A 24,610-nucleotide genomic window follows, 5' to 3' on the forward strand; every position below is an offset into this window, starting at 1 on the left:
CAACAAGTTAAAGATTGATCTTCTTGGATTCAGTAGTCTTTTGCCCGACTACCCTATAGTTATCTCAGATAGTGATGATGATGAGATATTTAGAGAAATTGAGGAGTACTGTGATGATGACGATGATGATGGTGATGATTGTTAGTGTTTGTAATCCTTTTTTTATGTTTTCAATGCTATGCTTTTTGTTTACTTCAGCCCATAGAGCTGAAGTTTTTAGGTTAATTTTGTATAACTTCAGCCCGGAGAGCTGAAGTTTTGTTTGTAAATGTGTGTTGTTCTTACCTCTTTCTATATCAATGTAATTGTCACCCTCTTTGTTCTTAGCTTTCTATTGCATTATCCTTGTTATTTGTTGGTATTTGCTTTATACTTCTTAGTTGCTTAGAGATGCTACAACTTTTGTTTGTACATACGTTTTCTTTTTGTGTGTTGTACGCATGTGTGTGTGTGAGTGTTTGTATATGTGTGTGTGTGTGTTTGTTTAAGGATATGTATTTCACATACTGTAACCTGAAGTTTTTTCTCGCAGAAGTCATTGCGTACTTTTTTAAAATGCAACAAAACTTGTAAGCCTGCGCAACAAAAATGAGTGATTTGTACTTTAGCAGTATATAAAATTGTCCAAGAGCTTATTTTTTTATTCCTATGAAAAAAATTACATTTGAATTATGTCATACAATAAAGAAAGTCTAAATTCAGACCAAGGATTATTGAAACTTGGAGTATTTTTCAGTGTATTTCTTGTAATATGGATGAGGTGCTGGAGAAGACAAGCAAGTTGTTCTGTTATGCCCAACTTATTTACATCGACTGTATTTGGTAGACTTGAATGGTACTGATGATTCAGTCGCAGGTATATGCCTCTTCTTTTGTCTTCTTCCTTGTAAAATCTCTACATCGGGAGGTTTTGTGATCTCAGATTGTACATTTTGTGGTATTTCCCATGATTTTTTATCTCCCACGGTATTCACATGTCCTTCATATGTTTTCAACCATGTTTCCCTTGAATACCAATTTGAGCTGTAATCAGATTTCTGCAAATATCTCTTATTAATAGCAGCAATTGCATGTGGACAGGGCAATTCATCAAGTTGGAATTCCAGGCAGTCACAAGTTCTCTTCTTTAAGTCCATAATGAATTCAATTCCTTCACTATTTATTCTAAACAACATTGAGTCAAGGTTGAACACCTAACAAGGAATAAAAAATTAAGACAAATTATATTAGTGTATTTTTGCTTCAAAAAGAAAAAGTATGAAACTTTTTAAATGTAAGCAGTAAATCACTACAACAGATATAAAAAGCTGAAGTTAATAAATATACTCACAAACATTTTGCAAGCCAAGTCCATCTTCTTAGTCATCTCTTCTTCTGCCCATATTGATACTCTGTGAAAAGTTTTATTTGCCTTTTTTCTCCGTTCATAAAACCACTCTCCCAGCTTTTCTTGGATGAAATCTAACATTCTTAAAATAAGCATTTCTCTCCCTTTTAGTAAAACGGAATTCATTGATTCTACTATGTTTGTTGTTAGCATATCATAACGTCGCCGTGGGAACCACGATCGAGCCCATCTCTCGGGAGGCTCTTCCATTATGTAATTGTATGTTTCTTGTCAATACTTTTGAGTTGGGACATTAACTGATTAAAATCTTCACGTTTGTATGACCTTGCAACACTTTGAAAAAGATTTATTACCGTGGCCTTTGCATGTCTTTGCTTTAAATTTTTCTCAAAGTGATAGAGACAGATACCATGGTGAGCTTCAGGAAAAACTTTTCTAATACCATTTGCGATCGATTGGTTTCTATCTGACAAGAAAACCAGTTCACGATGGACTTGAATTGCTTTTCTCATTTCCCCGAAGAACCAAATGTATGCCTCATTGTTTTCTGAATCTGCTACACCAAAACATAGAGGAAAGATTTGATTGTTTGCATCCTTTGATACAACAACAAATAGAACACCTCGATATTTTGACTTCAAAAACATTGCATCTACTGCAATAACGGGTCTACAGTAGGACCAACCAGCTACTGATGCCGCAGGAGCGAAGAACAAGTAAGCAAATCTGTACATTGAAACACAAAAAAACAAATCATAAGGTGTGAAGTTTTTCAAATAGTAACATTTGAAACTTCAGGCTGATGGTTAGTATTGTTTTGTTTACCTATTCTGCGCATCTCTTTTTATGCTTGTGTATGTTCGTGGGTGTTTGGCCACCATCATGTGTAGGTATGAAGGAAGAATTTGGTAGTTCTCTTCAGGTGTTCCCCTTATGCAAGCAACAACTTTTTGAATAGCATACCATGCCTTGTGATAACCAATGTCAATTCCAAATTTCTTTTTCATTTCATTTTCTACAAAGGCTGGTGTAACCTCTATCTTTTTGTCTCGAACATTTTCTATAATTTGTTCACTTATAAAGTTTGATGTAGCATGCTTCTGATCTGATTTTCTTGCATCAACCGAGCATTCATGGATGTTATGATATTTTATCACCCTGAACAGTGTGAAAATTTTTATTCTGGTAGCACGTACATTCCAACCACATTTGTCTACTATGCATTTCAGCTCGTATCTTTTGGAACATGATCTAACAGCAGTGACTTCAACTTTTTGATTTATCTCCAAGCTGTAGAAAAATTTAGTCATGTTTTGTTTGTTCTCAAAGATTGATCAAACTCTTACTTCCTCAAGCAACGCATCGTGCCTAAGTATTTTACACGGTGGAGATTCTTTCACCTTTTTCCTCACTCTTTTTCTTGATTTCTGAGAAGCACAAGAACTTTCAGCAATTTCTTCAATTCTATGTGATGTTATCGGTATAAGCTCCATGTTTACTTCATCTTCATTTTTGTTTATCATTGCAGAAGGTGAAAAAAAGCTTTGTTGTATTGTGTGTTGGTTGTCAATTTGCATTATTAGATGTCCTTCTTTTTATTGGTCATCGACAAACTGGTATGAATTTATTGGAGTAGGGGGTAATTGTTGCAGCACTATGTATTCTGAAGCAGATGTAATGTTAGAAGGTTGTTGCCCGTTGTCTACTTCCATTATTGGCACTCATACTTCATGTTGATAGTCAGCAAAAGGTTCTGAATCTATCGCATATGCAAGAGATTGGTTAAATGCTGCTGATTCTGAAAGTTATATTTTTTCGATGACAAAATGGTAATTCTTGTAGGCTGAATCAGTTGTAAGAAAATGTATACGTACTGAGTTCTTCATCTGAAGTTACAAGCATTCCTTTGCTTGTATTTAGTTTGATATCAAACCATACTTTTAATGCATATCTGGTTGAATCAATATTTGCAACTTCACTAATTTTCTTTAGGAAAGTATTGAATGATATGTCCTTATTAAGTAGAACAAGTTTTGTATCATGATCCAAGTATTTGAAATCAGGAGTCCAACTCTCATTGAAAGTTATAACAATGCAAATCGAACTCATCCTGCAGATTCATGTTTAGTGGCAAGTATTAGGAAAGTGAACAGAAGAATTTTTTAGGTTGTTTGTGCTGAAGTTTTTACAAATAAACTAAGTTACTTAGGCATCTTCTGCTGAAGTTTTTTTGGAAAAAGATGTATGACATAATTAATGAATCCTGCAAAGAAAACTTCAACTTATAAGTGCTAAAGTTTTTAGAGATAAGCTTAATAACTTCAGCATATTAGCTGAAGTTTTTTTATGATGGTGATTCATCAATGCAGGGGAAAAAAACTTCAGCACCTAGGCCTAGGTGCAATACGATTTTTAATTTGGCCAGTGTAAGAGGAAAACTTCAGCCCTCCTGCTTAAGTTTTTAAGTAATAACTAAAATACTTCAGCACCTAGGCCGAAGTTTTTTTGGTGCAATATGATTTTTAAATTTAGCCAGTGTGGGAGGAAAACTTTAGCCCTCCTACTTAAGTTTTTAAGTAATAACTAGAAAACTTTAGCACCAGGCCGAAGTTTTTTTGGTGCAATATGATTTTTTAATTTGGCCTGTGTAGGAGGAAAACTTCAGCCCTCCTGCTTAAATTTTTAAGTAATAACTAAAATACTTCAGCACCTAGGCCGAAGTTTTTTTGGTGCAATATGATTTTTAAATTTAGCCAGTGTGGGAGGAAAACTTCAGCCCTCCTGCTTAAGTTTTTAAGTAATAACTAAAAAACTTCAGCACCTAGGCCGAAGTTTTTTTGGTGCAATATGATTTTTTTAATTTAGCCAGTGTAGGAGGAAAACGTCAGCCCTCCTGCTTAAGTTTTTAAGTAATAACTAAAAACATTCAGCACCTAGGCCGAAGTTTTTTTGGTGCAATATGAAATTTTAACTTATGTTTTATGGTTTTTTACCCAGTGTACGAGGAAAACTTCAGCTTTTAATTATTGAAAAAAAACTTCAGCAATAAAACAATCATATAAAATTTAATATAATCTCTTCTTCGTTGTGTTATTTGCCAGCTCGTTAACTAAATAACTTCAGCTTAGAATGTTAAAATTCATCGTCAAATAGATTTAGAATTGCAAATTCAGCATATCAGTGAAGTTTGTAAAACAACTTCAATCAATCAATCAGAAAACATATAATTCAAAAACTATTTTGAATTCTGGAGATGAATTTGAATACTTACAATGTATTTGAATTTAAATTTGGATATGAGACGCGTTCTCAGGAGAGGCGTACTGATGGAGCAGATACGGAGGAGATCTGGAATTTGAATCTGGGAATACGGAGGAGAGACGGACTCTTATATGTTTTGGAAGGGGTATAATTGTCATATTATTACGGATTTTTTGTTAGTTGGTTAGGAAATCAATAGTTTTTAAAAACAGGGTATAGGTTAAAAGGTGGCATAAAAATAGTGTACGACTGCAAATCTCCAAAAAAAAAGATAATATTTTTATATATAACGCCCAAATACTGGGCGCTATACATTAACGTTAACTGTGTCGTTAACGTATAGCGCCCAGTATTTGGGCGCTATACATACAAAGCTGACACTAACAGGTATAGCGCCCAAATACTTGACGCAATACATAAAACTTTATGTATAGCATCCAGTATTTGGGCGCTATATACCTTTTTCCTGGCCCCACCAATAATTCCTGACTTCAATAATTCAAAAGCGTATAGTGCCCACTTTTTGGGCGCTATATATAAAATAAAATAAAAATTCCGGCTAGCCGTTTCCTATATAAAGAGGTTAGAATTGTATAGAAATTCATTCAAAAGGTGTATAGCGTAGAAATTTCCCGGCTAGCCATTTTCATACTCTTGTTGAAAAGTTTATTGTTGTTAAATTCTCCAGCATTTTTTTATTATGTCTGAAGAGCGTAGAATAAGAGTTTCATTATATTGGGGGGGGGGGTGAGGTTGTGATGGAGAATAACTTCGTGGGCTACAGTTTACCTGCTCAGTGTCATGTTAAATTACCACTTACAATGGAGTACGATAAATTGATATCATTGTTATGCAAAAAAATGAGTGTGAGAAAACGTTCAGTGATACTTAAAGTAACCGAAAGATATCCGTATTCCGTCACTCCGCAAGGGGTTGCTTTTTAATCAGAGTTTAACATCGACGATGATGAAACTTTGAGTGATTTCTGAGGACTCCGGATGAATGTCGGGAATTTCTTGTAATCACAATGTTGGAGATGTACGTGAAGGTTGAAGATGTTCCAAAAAATGAGGTTGTGCGTAGTAGAGATAACTCCCAGTCATCGGGTGGTTATTCTGGAGCAGTTTTTGCCGGACAGGTTCCGGATGAAAGAGTTTTCCTTGATTTAAACTTATCACCGCCGGCGAATGAGCAGCGAGAAAATAATTTATACCCTGCTTTCCATAATTCACAAGACGAGTGGTAAACTTCAATTTTCATTTGTGTTAATTATGTATATTTTTGGTATATTGAATTTGTATTAACGCTCATATATTTAATAGGGGGGACCGGCCGGATATGAATTTTACAAGTGGCCCATCCGGTAGTCATCACCTAATTGAAAACGTCCATCATGGAATTTCATCACATTACGACCTGTAAGTGAAGTGATATAGCCATATAGAAAGCATTTATTAATTCAGTAGCTTATATTTTTGTTGGTTGTGCAGTGAAAACGAGCAAGTTGAACCACCCGTACTCACTCAATTGCCCGAAAATGACGTATTATATCGGGATATGGCAGATGCACAGAGTGAGGAACAAAACAGTGATTACGATAACAATACAGATGAATTCGGAGACGAGACACCCTTTCCTCGTACGGATGGTGATGCGCATGATGAGGTGTAAGGACCTGATTTGAAGAGAGACCCCCCTAGACGAAGAGTGTATGAGTCCGAAGTGCCGTTTCATTCAAGGGAGATTCCTTACATTATAACTTGCCAACCGTGCTAGATGTGGAAGCTCTCACAAGAGATTTTGATGAAATTCGGACAGCAATGTGGGATGGGTCTAGACCAACGGTGCTTGTATGAGCCTCAACGCTCCCTTGCTGGGGACCACCTCCTCTCCTCCCACGACCACGTCGTCCAGCACCACCAGCTTATCGGGTACATCCAGCTCGTGGGATACCACGACCTCGTTGGTACTGCGCTGGGTCCATATAATCAGCCTCATGCCAAACGTTGATCCGATCGGGCTCGCTGCAGTGTCTGGGCAGCCACATCCATGAATCGACAACTATACTCCTGTATAGCCACAGGATCGTGGACATGACTCTGCATCTGCTGCCCCATATGATAGACGGTATGCAATCCAATCACCTGCACAAAGTAAAAAATATAAACTACATATTTGGCACTAAATTATAGGTATATAATTAATAATAACAGAAAACATACCAGGGCCTCGTGTCTCCCCTCATATGGGACATACCGACCGTGTGCCTGATGAACTGGGTTCCCGATAAAAAGTTGGGAAACAGTGCGGTACCATGCCATATAACATTGAATAGGAAAGTGCTGCGGAGGTGGGGTTAAGTCCCCTCGCCTGTCCCAAGTACCCAACTGCTCGTCAAGCCATGCCATAAATGTGTCATCCGCCCTGGACCGATCATCCCTCTCATAATGTAAAGCAAGCCATGCAGGCAAACTCAGTATAGGCTGCAGCAGGCCAAATTGACGAAATACCCGCTCGGAGGCATGATACTCGACAATATCAAGGCATATGAGCGGGACAGAAGCCCTCCAAATATGTCGGCCAAACGTGCAATACGCTGGCAGGGTATCTATCACCTCATCGTTGTACGGCGTCCAAATGAACTATCAAATAAGAACACAAACCGTTAGTATGTGCAACACTAAGTTAATCTATAACAGGTAAGTTTAGTTAGATATTCACTTGTGCGTCCTCCAGCAGATCCAACACATCCCTACAGAGAGGGAGATTACGATGGGCATCATACTCTCGTGCAAGAGTATGATGCATAACCCACCTACAGGCTAGAGGGAGATGCGGAATTTCTACATTAGCTGGTAGCTGTGATAGAGGTGGCTGAAACTGTAGAAATCGCTCACAGGCCCAAACCTAACATACAAAGTTGACGTAAAGTATAAGATTAACTATAACTAGGTAGAATTGTAACTAATAGACATATTATTTGAATATGTTGTCACTTGTAGAAGCGGCAGAAAGCTACCAACGTCTCTCTATGTGCTGATGCAAGCCCGACACATCTGCTTGTACAAATATGAGATGACAGCACCACCCCAGCTGTAGATGGGTTTATCCTCGAACCGGCCAATATGATGCAGAAAATGGAGGCTCACTAGGTTCCCCGAAGTGTTCGGGAACAAGACCCCCCAAGTAGAAGGAGCAACAGCAGCCTCGTATATCGCTGTACATCTACCTCTGCTGACTCGTCGGTGATAGTATGGTGGATCTGCTCCAGGTGGTCTCTAATGGGGACCAACTGCATACGAATGGACCCAGACGCTATAGTTTCGTCCTCTGGACTGAAACCCGTGAGCATGTGCAGTATATTCCAATAAGACTGCCGCGAATAATATCTCATGGTCGTAGGCAGTAAAACTGGCAAGCCATCAGCGGACAGGCCATATAAAATCTCAGCGTCCTGGAGTGTGATGGTGGCCTCGCCGATAGGCATATGGAAAGTGTGCGTTTCCGGTCGCCACCGCTCAATCAAGGCCGTGATCAAAGCTCAGTCGAGCTGTATCCAGCCAATCCTAATAATTCTATATAATCCCATCTCCTCCAGGTAATGGACCACGCGGGGATGTAGAACTCTAAGACTCAAAAAGTCCCACAACTGGCCCGGAAAGTCTGCGTAAGCAACTGTCCGTCCCATATATACTCGGATCTATGCTGGAGTTGTAGGGCTAATAGATCCAACGTCCGAGGGTCGGGATGTATAGTTGCGTCTATGTCATCAACTGTAAATTAAAACAACATTAATTATATTTTATTTTGTATATTAAATATTAATTTTTTGAGATACACAAGTTTTAGCGTTATACAAAAATTATACCTATGGGTTCCAAGCTCGATATTTGAGTCCCAGTAGCACCAAACTATCATTAATAATTATGTGTTTGTTTTATAATTTAAATTCATATTTTTTAATAACTTAATTGTACAAATTATATATATATACATATGGGTTCGAGGCTCTATATTTTGAGGCCCAGTGGCACCAAACTATCATTAATAATTATGTGTTTGTTTTATAATTTAAATTCATATTTTTTAATAACGTTATTGTACAAATTATATATATATACAAACACACACCTATGAGTTCTGGGCTCGATATTTTGAGACCCAGTGGTACCAAATTAACATTAGTAATTATGTGTGTTGATACAATTATTAACTTAATTGTACAAAGTTTGCATTTTCAACTACCAGTATAAGATACTTAAACAAAAGGAATTCTAAGCTAAAATACTACATATTACTACGCTACAAGGCTCTAAATTTTACTACGCTAAAAGGGTCTACATTTTACTACGCTAAAAAGGTCTAGATTTTACTACGCTAAAAAATAATCTAAACTAAACATAAACAACAAATAAATTTAATTGCAAATAAAACACAAAACGGCATGAAAACACATATATATAAATCAGGATATTAACAGACAAATTTATTTGACAAATTTATATTTTTTTATAAAACACTAATTTTAAATCCGGATAAATTTAACATACTAGTTTCGAAAAAAAAATAACACAAACCGAAATAGAACACATACAAATCAAATAATATGCATTATTATAAAAGTTTCAACTTAAAATAAACTGAAATACCTTGATTTTAGAATTTTTGGAAAGCAAATAGATTGAAATTTTGACTCCGAAAGTGTGAATCAACAATAATACGAAGCTCTACTCGAATGTGGGACCTACGTTCTTCACCTTTTATGTGACGGGGGACCCAAAAAAAATTTAAATAGTGGGGCAGCGGGTATGGGAGTGGGTGACCAAGAAGAAAAAGGTACAAAATATTGAGGAAGAAGAAGCAGAATCGTCGTCTTGAAGAAGACGGCTCGTTTTTTTAAAAAAGGGTATAGCGCCGGGTATTTGGGCGCTATACCTGTTACTGTCAGCTTTTTATATATAGCGTTCAAATACTGGGCGCTATACATTAACGGCACAATTAACGTTAATGTATAGCGCCCAGTATTTGGGCGCTATATATAAAAATGTCATCTTTTTTTACACCTATTAAGGTGCTACTTGTCCAAAAGAACCACAGTTTGGTTCCGGACTCTTAAAAGACCCTCCTAATAAAATCAAGGGATTTTTTCATTCCTATACACTATTTGAAACTTTATTATCCTTAATGTCTATGTTTAGCTAATTACCTGACATAAACAAATTTTATTTACAATATATATACAATCCACCTTAAAAGGCTCCCAAATTCATTATTTATGCTTCAATCAAGGAATTTAGTTATACCTTTTTCCTTTATTCTCACCTCTCTACCCTCTTTTCTCTATATCTCTCTTTCTCCCCTCGTCCGTCCAAATACTTACAAATTTATCTGTACAACCTGCACATACAGATTCTCCACAATAAATGCGAAGATAATATGACCTTTTTGGACAGAATTAAAGAGAAAAAACAAGAAACAGTAGGTAGTGGAGTATATCTTCCCTTTGTACAACAAAGATAATATGATCTCTTTTTGTACTTCATCCTTGCTTTTTTTATGGATTCCAATACTCAAGTCGTTAATTTGTAAGTTTGAAGTCAAAATCGATGATTGACAGGTACATTAGATCGAAGAATATAAAGAGAGAAGAAAATTGATTACCAGAGCAAGGGTGCTGGTCCTTGAAAAGATATGAATTTTAAGTTCATTTTTATTAAATACTTGAAAAGATATACTCCTATTATTTTTAGTTAGTGTAACTATAAGAACTAATAAATTTTATTAAGTAATCATTGGCAGTTTTTGTTCTTTATTTCATTCTAGATTAACAACAATACAGACTTTGAGCCACAAACAAAAAAAATACGAAATGAGCGAATTAAAAATGGTACCTTTTTTGTGTCGCGCATTCATATAGTGGCATGTAACTGTACATTACTTTTACCCAGTAATATACAACTATAATTGTCATACCATTTAAAAATAAATTTTATACAATATGTGTTTTGTATATTTTATATCTGATTTATACAGAGTAAAAATAAATTTCATACAACTAATTATATATTATATAATTTATCTACAACTTAGCTATAACTTTCACTCATTATTTCTACCCAATTAAATACAACTACAATAACATACACCTTAAATATAAATTTTATACAAAATTTATACAATATGTCTTTTGTATATTTTGTATCTAATTTATACATAGTAAAAATAAATTTCATACACCTAATTATATATTATACAATTTATCTACAACTTATCTATAATTTTCATACATTATTTCTATTCAGGTATATACAACTACAATATCATACAACTTAAATATAATTTTAATACAATGTTGTTCAACTTTCATACAATAGTTAAATAAATCAAAGAAAAATATATAAACAACAGAATATAAATTTTCTACAATTTTACTATAATTTCATAAATATAATGTATATCATGTCTTCTTCTTCGAGTTTCAATCTGAAATTCATCCAAAACCAAGTCTAATCTTCACCAAAACCCTTCAAAATTGAGATATAAACTCCAAACCATATTCCCAATTGTTTGCAACAACATCCAATCCAAATAAATAATGATCTTTGAAAATCTAAATTCGAATTCAAAGCTTCAAAACTTTTTAATGACTGTCAATGGTGAAATTGCTGTTCTCTTTTCTTTTGCTTTACATTACTGGAATTAGGGATTGAGAGATAGAGAGAGATGTAGAGAGAATTCCCAATACTTTGCAACAACACCAATTCAAACAAATAATATTTTTAAAAAACCAAATTCGAATTTAAAGCTTCAAAGCTTTTTAATGGTTGTCAATGGTGAAATCGTGCTTGAGTGCAAGATATGTGGGGGAGGGGGAGGGGATGTGGAGAGAGAAACGTAGGGGAGTGGAAGATATGTTAGAGTAATTTTAGAACACTAATTATTATCGTTAATTCCTTTAAAATGTACATAAATGATAATTGGGTGTATAAAATATAATTATAGCAAAACTTAAGTAGGGAGTGTAATATAATTTCATACAGTGCGTAGGAATATAAAAATCTCTAAAATCAACAATGTTAGCCTAAATTCAGTATAAATGTTTCTGGCTGGTAAAAGCTTATTCGTTTCGGTATAATCCAATGAGGTAAAACTATATGTTAGTTAATACGATTAAAGTGAGAGAAATCTATATGTGTTTAGCAATTTAGTGTAAACTGAGTCGGAGTAAGTTTTTACTATATGATGATTCCATAAACTTGCTACCAAACTTAACTTTTTGAAAATGGTCTCTAACCTCAATTTGTTTCAAAGATGGTGTCGAGTTTTGTTTTTGTTCCCCACCTAAAAGGGCATTTCCACTTGACCATTACATGACTCAAATTCCTGCATACTGATGAACTTGAAGATAGTAATAAGTTACCTTCCACAACTAATTAACTATGTCATAAATTAGAGAATTTTGATCATACTCAACTTTAGTCCTAAAAAGAATAAACAGTCTCTGCAAATATAATCTGGTCTAAGAGTTCGGAGTCGAGTTCCGCAAAGAACTAAGGTTTAGCTACAACTGTTTATTATTGCCAAGAATACAAGCTCGAAAAATTCCTAAGTTATAAATATTAAGATTCTTATGTCTAACTAATTAACTAACAAATTAAAGTAGTAAACTAACAATGAAAGAAACTAAGGATTGGAGACTAAATTAAGAAGGCCTAGAGTTATGATTTTCCCAAATGTCGGAATCATTCCCGCTATGTCTCCTATAATATTGCCTAAGTATTCTCTCATGATCATGAGCACTCGACTTATCGTAATTCTCTCTCGAGCAACTACAATAATGTACTAGTCATATTCTCTCGAATTACGCCAGCTTGCATTTTTTCATCGTTCACTATGATCATATCAAAGCTTCGTTATCTCTAATCCCGCTTTTAAACCTGCCGTATTGATTTCTCACATATGTTAGGAGTGACGTTGTTCAACAACCACCTAAATATGTATCTTTCTCAATCAATACATAATAAATAGGCATAGTCAGTCGATGGCCATTCAATTAACTGAAATAAGCACGTAGTTAAACAAATAGAGAAATCCAAAATCTAAATTATATAAAAACGTAACAAGAATTCATCTTCCAAAAGGTTCAATCAAACTCCAGATGATAAATTAGCTATTTATAAAAGTATGTGAAACACAATACAAGAAGTCATAACCAACAATGAAAAATAGGAAGGAAGAAAGGAAAAACGCATGGTTGAATCTTCCTACTTGCTCCTAACGTGTTCTCGCCTCCTTGGATGTTGTCTTACCCGAAAGTAGTGTCTTCCCCTTTAAAAGGACGTTTTATGATGTATTTATATCAATTAGGGTTGACGTAGCATCCTTGATCTCTCCTAATTCGAAAAGGACATGTTGAGTCGCGTGCTAGAGTTGGTGCAACGCGCGACTTCTAGCACGCTTCCAGCTATTTTTTCTTCTTTTTTGTTCTTTCGCGTGCCAGGTCCAGTGCCAACCTCCATACTTCGTTGTCATCTCCTAGTCCATTTCGCACCTACCTTCATACAATGCACCAATTGTGGTACACTCCCAGCTCTTGCATCTCTACTCTTTTTGCATCAAATCATCCAATTCTTGCCAATTTCCATCCAAATTCATTTCTATACACAATAAATATGTAATGAGCATATATATGTTTATAAACATGTAATCTCCTGTAACTCACATAAGAAATAATATACAAACATAGTCAAAAATATGTATTTTTCATCATTTATCAGTCCCTCACACTTAAACTCTTGCTCGTCCTCGAGTAACTTAAATTTAAGCACATCGGCAAGTAACACAATTCCAAAACATACTCAAGCATCATATCAATGACAATGATTTTATATCAATACTTAGAACCCGACATAAGGACTTTTCATACTCTCCTCATTTTTAGACCAATGCCAAGACTATTTAAAATATTTGTATGATTGTTCTAACATCCTAACCTCAAAAATTGACTCCACTACATTCCTCTATATGAGTCGCTTCTTGTGCCAACTAAAGATATGAGTTCTTTACCAATCCATCGTAAAGCATGTGCCCTCACAAACAAAGCAAATAGAGCAACCAGATTGTTCACACACTAAAATATGAATTCAAGTATAATTTAAGGACTCACATATTGAAAGAATTCGCTCACTCTCGCAAAGAAGCTTATATGCCACCCAAGTTCGTACCATAGGCTTGCCCGTAGTGTAAGACTCGACTAATTTAAGCTTGCAAAGTCTAGGATAAAGTAGGACTTTATAGGTTGCAATGTAGGTTAAGGGACGGGTAATATATATATATATATATATATATATATATATATATATATATATATATAAGAAAATAGAGACTAACCCTCCTAAGCACTTTAATATACCACGATTTCAAGCACATTCTTGTCATGACCAATTCAATGTTTTACCGTGAAATCATATACAATTAATCCCATCTTCATTAAGAACATCAAGATATAGATACTCACTAGCCCGAATAAATACATGGGAGGCGTAATTTTTTTTGTTTCTTTTGTATTTTTTTTCACACATCCTTAATTTTGGTATTTTCGGCTAGTAAGGTTTTCTTAATCTTTCAACAATTTAAGTGCTTTCGGAGGTAAATGATGAACAAGATACGATTTAGAACAAAATAGGGGTTGACTCGTAATGTGGGTGCCAAAGAAAAAAGGACTATAGGCTCAAAAGGGTTGACTACGAGTAATGCTATCACTGGTAGGCAAATAGACTCAAGGGTCAATCCAAAAAATGCCTATATCATTTCCTAGACTCACAAGACTTAATCATTTCGCTTCGACTCACAGACGGGGCATGCTCTAGACTAATAAGGGATGGCAAAGAGTACAACCAAAATCTCACCTCACACAATACACATGACTTGCTTAGGACGGCTCAGACCCGACTCTCAAGTTAAAGCAACTAGCACGTCATCATATAATCCAAACACTAGGAAGTAACAACAGGAGTCAATAGACAAGCCCAAGCGTCACAAGAAAGTCACATATATTCTCAAAGCATATAGTTATTATAATCAAGAAGAAAGTACTCAGAGCAAATGCTCCGGATCTAAGCCTCAATATAAACCATATCAACAACACAAACACTCAAGTTCTTCCCATTTCATTATCAGTTCAAAAAGAAAAAAAAATTGTATGTTTCTTTAGACTTTAAACCCCCAAGAAAACTGCATAAGAAGTCCATCGTCGAAAAAAGTTCAAAAGTTTTGAAAACTCTACTTAAAAAAATTGCTACCCGGTTTAAAGAGTCATCCTTTGGAAAAGAACCGTGGCCATAAGAAAAACCAAAAGGGATTATTTCTGCCTAATAATTTTTTTACTTTTTATTTGTTTTTCAACATGCATAAAATAATACAACTAAAATAGCGTAGGAAATAACCCAATTAGTATCTTCATCCCACACTTAAAATTGTGCATTGTCCCCAATGTACACCTATAAATATAAGAGGGTAAAAGAAACTCTCTGGTAGATCAAAGGTCGAAGCATTAACAACTCATGGGGTACTCAGTCTTATCTCAGACTTAGTTCTTTATGTGGTCACCCCACACTTAGTTCTAATCGTCTCACTTGCTTTTACTTTCTTCCAATGGTTTTGCTTCCCATGCTCCTAGAAAATCAAAAAATTACACTACAAAATAATACAATACAAAAAATTAAAAATAAAAGAAAGAAATAAAATCGGGTTGCCTCCCAACAAGCGCTTGATTTAATGTTGCGGCTCGACGTGAACCATTTTCTATCTCCGCCTTGAGCTTATGAATTGAACCCCAAGTTTTGCTTTAGGTTTTCGATTATTCTCCAGGGGTGGTGGAACAAATCTAGTTAGCTGAAACAACCACTGTACTATTTTACACATCTTCGCCTTTAGATGAGGTATGTAATCCAGTCTTTCTGATACGAAATATTTCAGAATGTAGGACCTTGTTCCTCATTCCTTGATTCCACAATTGGCTTGGATGATTCTATTTTCATATTATCATCAAAACACAATATAGAAAAATACTTGGAGTGAGGACCAATGTGCTCAAATACATAAACTACAGGACTTTCAACATCCTCAATATCATTGACACTAGAATCAGCAAAATTTGTATCCTTACTATCCTTGGCTGACTCTAATCATGTCTTCAACATCGGCATCCTCAAATTCTAGTTGGCTAGGTTGTTGGTATTCTACTCTAACCTCCTCCATCAGAGTGTCAACTGCTGATTCTAATTCATATTGTTTTCAACTACTATCCACTGTATTGACTTGTTGAACATTCAAAGCTTCTACCATTTGGCCCACTTGAGCCTTTAAGTTGTGAATAGTTGCCTCTTGCCTTTGTATCCGTAATTGTGTGTCATTATTTTATTCCACAAGGCACCTTAGCATATCTTTGTTCTTATTTAGGGCAGCATCCCCAGGTTCTTTATTCCTATTTACTTCACAAGTAAAAGTAGAACTATCATAATAAGGGATGGGGGAGGATAAGAAATAGAAGTACAACCACAAAAGTGGTCATCTTGACTAACACACATATCACATACATTCCACATATAAGATTGAGTTGGTACACATAACTCACTCTCGAAAATATTTTAATAATTTTGCCATGTTTGGTTGTCTTCACAATATGCATAAAGAGGATCAAAAGTAGAATTATCAACATCAAAACTCTCATAATTCCAAGATGACCTGTCTCTCAAATTAAAAATAAAACAAAATAAAAGTTCAAACTTGACACCAAGCAATATTTATAGCTACAGCTACACCATTAGTTCCCCGACAACGGTGCCAAAATTTAATCACGCCTAACTCTAGTCCTAAAAAGGATAAGTGGTCTTTGCAAATATAATCCGATCTAAGAGTCCGGAGTCGAATCCCACAGAGAACTAAGGTTTCGCTACAATTGGTTTATTATCACCAAGAATACAAGCTCGAACAATTCCTAAGTTATAAACATTAAGATTCTTATGTCTAGCTAATTAATTAACAAATTAAAGTAGTAAACTAACAACGTAAGATACTAAGGGTTGGAGACTAAATTAATGAGGCCTAGAGCTATGATTCCCAAATGTCGGAATCATTCCCGCTACGTCTCCTGTAATATCGCCTAAGTATTCTCTCCTGATCATGAGCATTCGACTTATCGTAATTCTCTCTCGAGCAACTACAATAATGTACTAGTCATATTCTCTCGAATTACGCTAGCTTGCACTTTTTCATCGCTCACAATGATCACATCAAAGTTTCGTTATCTCTAATCCAGCTTTTAAACCTGTCGTATTGATTTCTCACATAGGTTAGGAGTGACGTTATTCAATAACCACATAAATATGTATCCTTTCTCCAGCAATACTTAATAAATAAGCAGAGTCAATCGATGGTCATTCAATCAACTGAAATAAGAACGCAGTTAAACAAATAGAGAAAATCAAAAGCTAAATTTTATTAAAAAGTAACAAGTATTCATCCTCCAAAAGGTTCAATGAAACTCTAGATGATAAATTAGCTATTTATAAAAGTATGTGAAAACACAATACAAAAAGTCATAACCAACAATGAAAAATAGGAAGAAGAAAGGAAAAACTCGTGGTTGAATCTTTCTCCTTGCTCCTAACATGTTCTCGCCTCTTTGGGTATTGTGTTACCCTAAAGTAGTGTCTCCCCCTTCAAAAGGACATTTTATGATGTATTTATATCAATTATGATTGATGTAGGGCATCCTTGATCTCTCCTAATTCGGAAAGGACACGATGGGTCGCGTGCTATAATTGGTGCAACGCGCGACTTCTAGCACGCCCCCAGCTATTTTTTTCTTCTTCTTTGTTTTTTCGCGTGCCAGGTCCAGTGCCAATCTTCATACTTGGCTATTTTTTTTGTTCATCTCCTAGGCCATTTCGCGCCTACCTTCATGCAATGCACCAATTGTGGCACGCTCCCAGCTCTTGCGTCTCTACTCTTTTTGCATCAAATTCATTCAATTCTTGCCAATTTCTATCCAAATTCATTCCTACACACAATAAACGTGTAATGACCATATTATATGTTTATAAACATATAATCTTCCGCAACTCACATAAGAAATAATATGCAAACATACTCAAAAATATACATTTTTTATCATTTATCAAATACTCTAACCTCAGCAAATTGGAGTAGAAAGGAGTTAGTCCAGGGATGGATTAATTAGGTCAGTCAACAACGTGTTTCAAGGGTTTAACCTATAGGCATACTAAAATAATTCTAGAGATAGTCCATATACAAACACACATTACACGCATAGCTAAGAGCACTAAAAAGTCTGTTGCTTTGAAGTTATTTGAATAAGAACTCGCTCATTGTAATTGAATTATAACTATACATAACTTCTGAACAAGGCTAACTTTACCAATCTGGCAAGACAACTAGACAAGTATGTTCCTAAACTATTTTTGAACAAATTCCTTAAACAAGACAAAAATTAAATGGCAGCACGAAAGTATCCGATATCCGCAAAATCTCCTGTTGGCCAATAAATAGTTGTTTAAACGATAGCTCTGTTTCAATTGTGATTAACTATTGAATACTACTCTTTTATTTTAAGATTTTCCCTTACCAAGCCTCCCCACACCTAAAAGCTGGAAGTAGAAAGAATATTTTTGAATACTTAGATTTTTTGTTTATATTTGATATTGCATTACTGAACAAAAGGTTGATAAAATAATTAAATTATTTGCAACTTTAATAAAATAAAAATGTGCAGCTAAAAAGTAAAGCATGGGATGAGCAATTTTAATGTTGGCTAAGATCACGGGCTGAAGAAGTTGTCAGTCTTTTGTTTGGGTTTTGGCATGGCATAACAACATACTCATATAATTGGCAGAAAATAGCCTTAGTTATAGATATTGGCATCAAATAGCCAATAAATATATATCACAATAATAATATGTATATTATAACTTTTTTTTTTCTTATTTGTCTATATCAACATGTATATTAAAATTTTATTTTCATTCTTTGTATATAAATAATATTGTTCTTTATATATCAATAGTATAAAAATATATATATATATATATATATATATATATATATATATATATATATATATATATATAGAGAGAGAGAGAGAGAGAGAGAGAGAGAGAGAGTTATTGCTGCCTTTATATCAATGTATATCACAATAAAAATATTGTATTATTTGTATATCACAGTGTATAGCACATCGGACATGTGTATACCAAAATAGATATCATAAGTTTATTTTTCTTCTTTGTGTATATTAAAGATTAGTTTGTTTGTATACCAAAATATTATTTACTCCCACAATTATATTTATTATTTTGATATTTTAGAACTTGCTTAAACATGCTATATCAAAAATTTATTTTCCTTTTTTGATCAATAATTAGTAATTATATTATTTGTATATCATAGTGTATAACATAATAATAATAATGTGTATATCAAAACAAATTATTAAAATTTTATTTTCCTCCTTTGTATAACACATTTCAGATTGAAAACTCAATTTCAAGATGACTCTACATGTGTATCCCCTATTGTAACCTGTGTATATCTTTATGTACATCGGTGATATTTCATGTATATTATATGTAACTGTGTATATCCATGAAAATTTATGCTATATATACGATATACAATGGGATATACATGGCGTACATAAAATAATTGTGTTGTATACACGATATACAAAGTGATATACACACACGTCCTTAAAACATTGTGTGTGATATACACTGATGTACACGATATACAACGTGATATACACAAGTCGTAGTTGGATTTTTAGGCCTGATTTTTTCCTGAAACCAGTCTAAATCACTTCTAATCTTGCTCAAATTTTGTATATAGCCTAGTTTAGGTATTTTCAACCAATTTCAATCACACCCACTCATTCAATCCAACCAAAAAAAGAAGAGAGAAGAAAAACAAAGTTGAAATATATTTTATCTCTCTTAGTTTTTGCTTCTGATTTTCTCTGATGTGAGATTAACCTTACCTTTTCATCCCCCTGATTTTTTTTTTTTGCATAATTTGCAAGAATTTTGCCTAAACTATGAGAGCAAAAGATAAGATATAAAAGAAGAAATACAAGGACAGAAAGGGTGAGGTAAGCCAAAATAAGCGTGTAGTTTTTTTGAGAGAGAATATAAAAAAGAGTAGTTTTTTAACCCGCGTGCCCAAGAAAACTCCTCACTCCTTTGACAGAAATAGGGGGAGGAAGCCTTGAAATCACCTCTATCTTGGCTTTGTCAACTTCAATTCCATGCTTTGAGATTTTGTGATCCAACACTATACCCTCTTCAACCATGAAATGACATTTTTCCTAATTGAGTACGAGGTTTGTGTCTTCATACCGGGCCAACACTCTATCCAAATTACCCAAACACTCTTCAAAGGAATAACCAACTACGCTGAAATCATCCATGAAGACCTCCAATATATCTTCCACCATGTCGGTGAAAATAGCCATCATGCATCTTTGGAATGTCGCTGGAGCATTACACAATCCGAACGACATTCGAGAGAAGATGAAGGTTCCATATGGACAAGTAAAGGTGGTCTTCTCTTGGTCCGGATTTGGCTATATAATGCCAATTGTTTGGGGCTATCTTTGTCAAACCTAATATAAGGCTAAAAATTGTCAATTTCTGTTATGTGTTGTTATAGCATGTTATTTTTTCCTTTTGTTTTGATTCCCCTCCAATTACCAATAAGCCATTTTTTGTCGGGATTTTTTCCTTCCTATACCATATATGAAACTTTATTACCAAATATATGTATAGTATCTAAATTACCCGCCTAGTCCATATTTTTCCTACAATTTCTGTACCATTCATTTATTAGGAATTAATAGGGCAGAATCTTCCCTTAATAAAACGCGAAAAATCAGGAAAGAATCTTGGGATTGATTGATTCTACATTAAATTCAAGTTTTGAAACGGAAAGGAGATTTCGCATCTGCGTAATTTACTCTTAAACTACAATTCAAATTTTTTTTTTAAAAAAGTACGAACAGCTTCAGCAAACTACGAACAACTTCAACAAACTGAATTCAAATTGTAGAATTCAAATTTTCGAGATTCAACAACTCAACATTGCTATATTTTGTTCTTCGTCGTTTTCAGAAATCAAATTGGCGATCATATATCTATTCTTCATCTTTTTTTCTCTCAATCTAGAAATCCAAAAAAAACGAAAAAATTTAGAATAATACATTAGCAACAACACACAATCATGTCCAAAATCGCAATCATGCTACAGTTGAATGGGAATTGGGATAACTATGGCAGATTTAGAGATTTTGAAGTTGATGCCATTGTGGTAGATGAGAATGCAAGCTACAGTATTCTGATTTCTACAATTGCATAACAACTATCGATTGATACTTCAGAAAAAATTGTAGAAATCAAATACATGGTGAACGACAATTGTCCCCCAATGGAGATTAGGAATGATATGGGGGTTCGTGTGTATATGGAGACCAAAAAAGAGAATAAAAACTTAGGTTCATATCGTTATGTATAAGTGTACGAGATTTCAATATGGAATTGGCAATCACCAACGATAATACAAGTGCAGGTTTGTATAGTTCGAAATTGCATAGAATTATGGTTTTACGGTATTATCTACAAAATTACTACATTTACCTACAATTAAACTACAAATCAGTTTAATGAAAGAATAAAGCAATGTTGTTTTCAAAATTATCTACAAAGTTACTACATTTATACGACAAAATAAACTACAATCTATGATTAGAAATTGTTGATTTCAAAATGTTGTCTTCAAATAAAACTACAATCTATGTTTAGAACAAAATCTAGTCAAATATAAAAGAAATCGGTTTAATTATGTACGAAGCAGTATTATTTTCACAAATTTCTACAAATTGTAATAATTATAGTACAATTTAACTACAATGTCTGACATCCTAAAATGGATGACTATAAAATTTTCACTATATCTACAAATTATCTACAAAGATTCTACAAAACTATAATGACACTGTTTATCTTTATTTTAATGCAGGTTCGTTTGGATCCCTAAAGTTACTTGATATGCTATACTCTCCAGCTATAGAGGAATATCAAAGTGAAATAATAACAGAATCTACGCAAACTGCTATTGAAGAAGGACAAGTGTATCAGGACAAGCAAACTGTAGCTGCTGCAATGAAGCACTTTTCTGTGATGCACAAGTTCCAGTTCAGAGTTAAAAGATCTAGTCATAGAAGGTATGGAGATATTTGTGGAGAAAAGATCATTAAAATCAGTGTTTTACTCAAGATATGTGTTTTTTAAACATTGTAGATAAATTGTAGTTACATTGTAGTCAAATTGTAGTTTATGTTACTTTATGTTAAAACAGTCCTTTTGTTGCATCTATATGTATAATCTGTATTAAATATTGTATTTTTTTGTAGCTACTGGCTTGTATGCGTTGGTGAAAACTGTAAATAGCACTTCAAGGCAACGTCAATTAATGATTCCGCAATGTTCAAGATAAGGAGTTTCAACCGACAACACACATGCTCCTTAATGGACGAAACATTCATACAACGCAAATGTACTGCAGCTGTAGTTGGTAGCATGGTCATTCCAAAGTATTGTGATCCTAAGACTGTTTACACACCAAAGGACATACAAACTGACATGTTATCCGAACACTGAGTGAACCTAAGCTATATGCAAGCATGGAGAGCAAAGGAAAAGGCTTTACAGTTTTTTGAGAGGGAATCCGGCTTACTTCTACAGCAAATTACCCAAATATTTTTATATTCTTGAGGAGACTTATCCTGGTTCGGTTGTTAAATTGAAGAAGACAGCAGATGAATGCTTCTTATATGCATTTGTTGCTCTTTGTACATCAATAAGTGGTTGGCAACATTGTAGGCCAGTAGTAGCGGTTGATGAGACATTCTTAAAGTCAGCCTATAGGGGGATTATGCTGACAGCAAGCACCATGGATGCAGCAGGTAAAAAGTGTAAAAAATTTGTAATTATTTTGTAGGCAGTCTATAAAATGTAGATACATTGTAGTAATTTTGTAGCTATTACATGAAATGTAGATAAATTGTCTATATTATGAAGATATATTGTAGTTGTTATGTATTTATATTTTTATATACATTTTCAAAGCTGTCAATTAATATTTTATGAATTAATAATGTAGGTACAATATTGCCCTTGGCATATGCTGTGGTTGATTCTGAAAACGACGCATCTTGGAAGTGGTTCTTTGAGCAATTCAAGCAGGCATATGGCGAAAGACCTTCAATGTGTGTTGTTTCAGATAGGAATGAGAGTATACTGAAGGTAACATCAATTATCTATCCGGGCATGCCACACTACTCTTGCATGTGGCATATTTGGACAAATATAAGGTCAAAATTCAAGAAAGGTCATCTACAATTACATGAATTGTACTTTGCTACAACACGGTCATACACTCTGGATGAATTTAATGAAAGGATGTCGAAGACTGAAGAGGTAGACCCGCATGTGAAATCTTACCTATATGATATTGGCTATCATAGATGGTCAAGAGTACATGCAACAGTGAATAGAACGTGGACAATGACATCAAATATTGCAGAGTCGTTGAACGCTGTAACAAAAGATGCAAGAGAGCTAGCGATATTTGACTTTTTAGAGTATATGCGGACACTGCTAGAACGTTGGACCAACGAGAAGTTATTGAAGGCGAAGGGTACTTTCACATTTCTTGGGTCCAAATTCAACAAAGAATTAGAGAACAACAGAACATTATCTCAGAAGCTTAGGGTAAGATCTGTTTATTTGGTTCAGAAAAAATAAATTACTTAATATGCAGTGTTTTCAGATTGTAGATAAATTGTAGTCAAATTGTAGATAATTGTAGGTTGTAGATAAGGTGTAGAATATTTGTAGATGATTTGTAAATAAGTTGTAGATAATCTATTTTTATGATTGAGATAATATTTTTCTGTTTGTTCGGTAATTGTAGGTGGGGGCTTCAACATATCATATACATACTGTGTTAGATGGTGTGAAGCGGTACATTATGTGTCAAGAAAACAAGAAATGTAGCTGTGGCCAATTCCAACTTAAAGAACTTCCATGTACGCATGATTTGGCAGCATTAATGCACAGGAATGAAACATATGAAAACTATTGCTCTCCGTATTACACAAGGGAGAGCCTTCTGCGTACGTATGAAATACCAGTAAATCCTCTTCCTGATGAAAGCAAATGGAATGTGTCACAATATATTTTGGATGAGGTAGTAAATCCACCGACGGGAGATAAAAGGCAGCTAGGGAGACCTCAAAAAGAAAGATATAAAACATATGATGAAATAAAGTCAAAGAAGTACAAGGTGTCATGTGGAAATTGTGGAGGTGAAGGGCATAACAAAAGATCTTTCAAGAATGCGCCCAAGAAGAAATGAATATCATGTAGTTAGAATAGTTATTCAAACTAACTGTTAGTGAGTTAAAGTTAGCAGATTTTTTGTGTAATCGTTTAAGTTTTTAAAGATCATTATGAAGTAGACTACAATTTGTTTATATGTGTTTAAGATGTTTTTATGTATTGTGTCAGGCATCTAAATTTTTCTTTGATATAATGTAATTAAATTTTAATATTTATTATCTACAATACAACTGATATTAAAAAAGTAACTTTAATGTAAAGTATTTCCAGATTGTAGGTAAAATATAGGTTAAATGTAGTTAAATTGTAGTCTTGGTAATAATTTATAGATGATTTGTAGATAAATTGTGGATAATATATTTCTATGATTGGAGTATTTATTTCTTCTGTTTGTTGTGTAATTTAACTTCAACTGACAGTTATATACAGATATTACCTAGAACTTGAAGGTATTTCATAAAAATTATGAACATATACAACTACAAAATTATATACAATAACTACATTGAGTGTTTCCAAAATGTAGATA

At 34.2% G+C, this 24,610-nt stretch overlaps 2 protein-coding genes across 2 annotated transcripts; one reads left to right on the forward strand and one right to left on the reverse strand.

Moving 5' to 3' along the window:
- Window positions 1–800: 800 nt before the first annotated feature.
- LOC138885430 (uncharacterized) lies at window positions 801–2,658 on the reverse strand. The gene is made up of 3 exons (XM_070166378.1): window positions 2,174–2,658; window positions 1,702–2,074; window positions 801–1,193 (listed from the first exon to the last, which is right to left on the reverse strand). The coding sequence occupies exons 1-3, from the start codon at window positions 2,656–2,658 to the stop codon at window positions 801–803; spliced, it is 1,251 nt and encodes a 416-aa protein (XP_070022479.1).
- An 18,262-nt stretch (window positions 2,659–20,920) lies between these two features.
- Window positions 20,921–24,097, forward strand: LOC138885431 (uncharacterized). The gene is made up of 7 exons (XM_070166379.1): window positions 20,921–21,011; window positions 21,698–21,902; window positions 22,092–22,120; window positions 22,244–22,322; window positions 22,423–22,643; window positions 22,841–23,451; window positions 23,654–24,097. Exons 1-7 carry the CDS (start codon window positions 20,921–20,923, stop codon window positions 24,095–24,097), a joined length of 1,680 nt encoding a protein of 559 aa, XP_070022480.1.
- The last annotated feature ends 513 nt before the right edge of the window (window positions 24,098–24,610 follow it).

Source organism: Nicotiana sylvestris, chromosome 2, assembly GCF_000393655.2.
Source record: "Nicotiana sylvestris chromosome 2, ASM39365v2, whole genome shotgun sequence".
NCBI classification, from domain to species: Eukaryota; Viridiplantae; Streptophyta; class Magnoliopsida; order Solanales; family Solanaceae; genus Nicotiana; species Nicotiana sylvestris.

Excerpts from the sequence above, each read along its gene's own strand:
- LOC138885430 (XM_070166378.1), bottom strand. The coding sequence starts at position 2,658 with ATGACTAAATTTTTCTACAGCTTGGAGATAAATCAAAAAGTTGAAGTC. Across the intron at positions 2,075-2,173 it reads AAAAGAGATGCGCAGAATAG|ATTTGCTTACTTGTTCTTCG; the intron begins GTAAACAAAACA and ends TTCAATGTACAG. Across the intron at positions 1,194-1,701 it reads AAAGACATGCAAAGGCCACG|GTGTTCAACCTTGACTCAAT; the intron begins GTAATAAATCTT and ends ATTCCTTGTTAG.
- LOC138885431 (XM_070166379.1), top strand. The coding sequence starts at position 20,921 with ATGCTACAGTTGAATGGGAATTGGGATAACTATGGCAGATTTAGAGAT. Across the intron at positions 22,121-22,243 it reads TGTATGCGTTGGTGAAAACT|CTGTAGTTGGTAGCATGGTC; the intron begins GTAAATAGCACT and ends AATGTACTGCAG. Across the intron at positions 22,323-22,422 it reads AAGGACATACAAACTGACAT|CAAATTACCCAAATATTTTT; the intron begins GTTATCCGAACA and ends TTACTTCTACAG.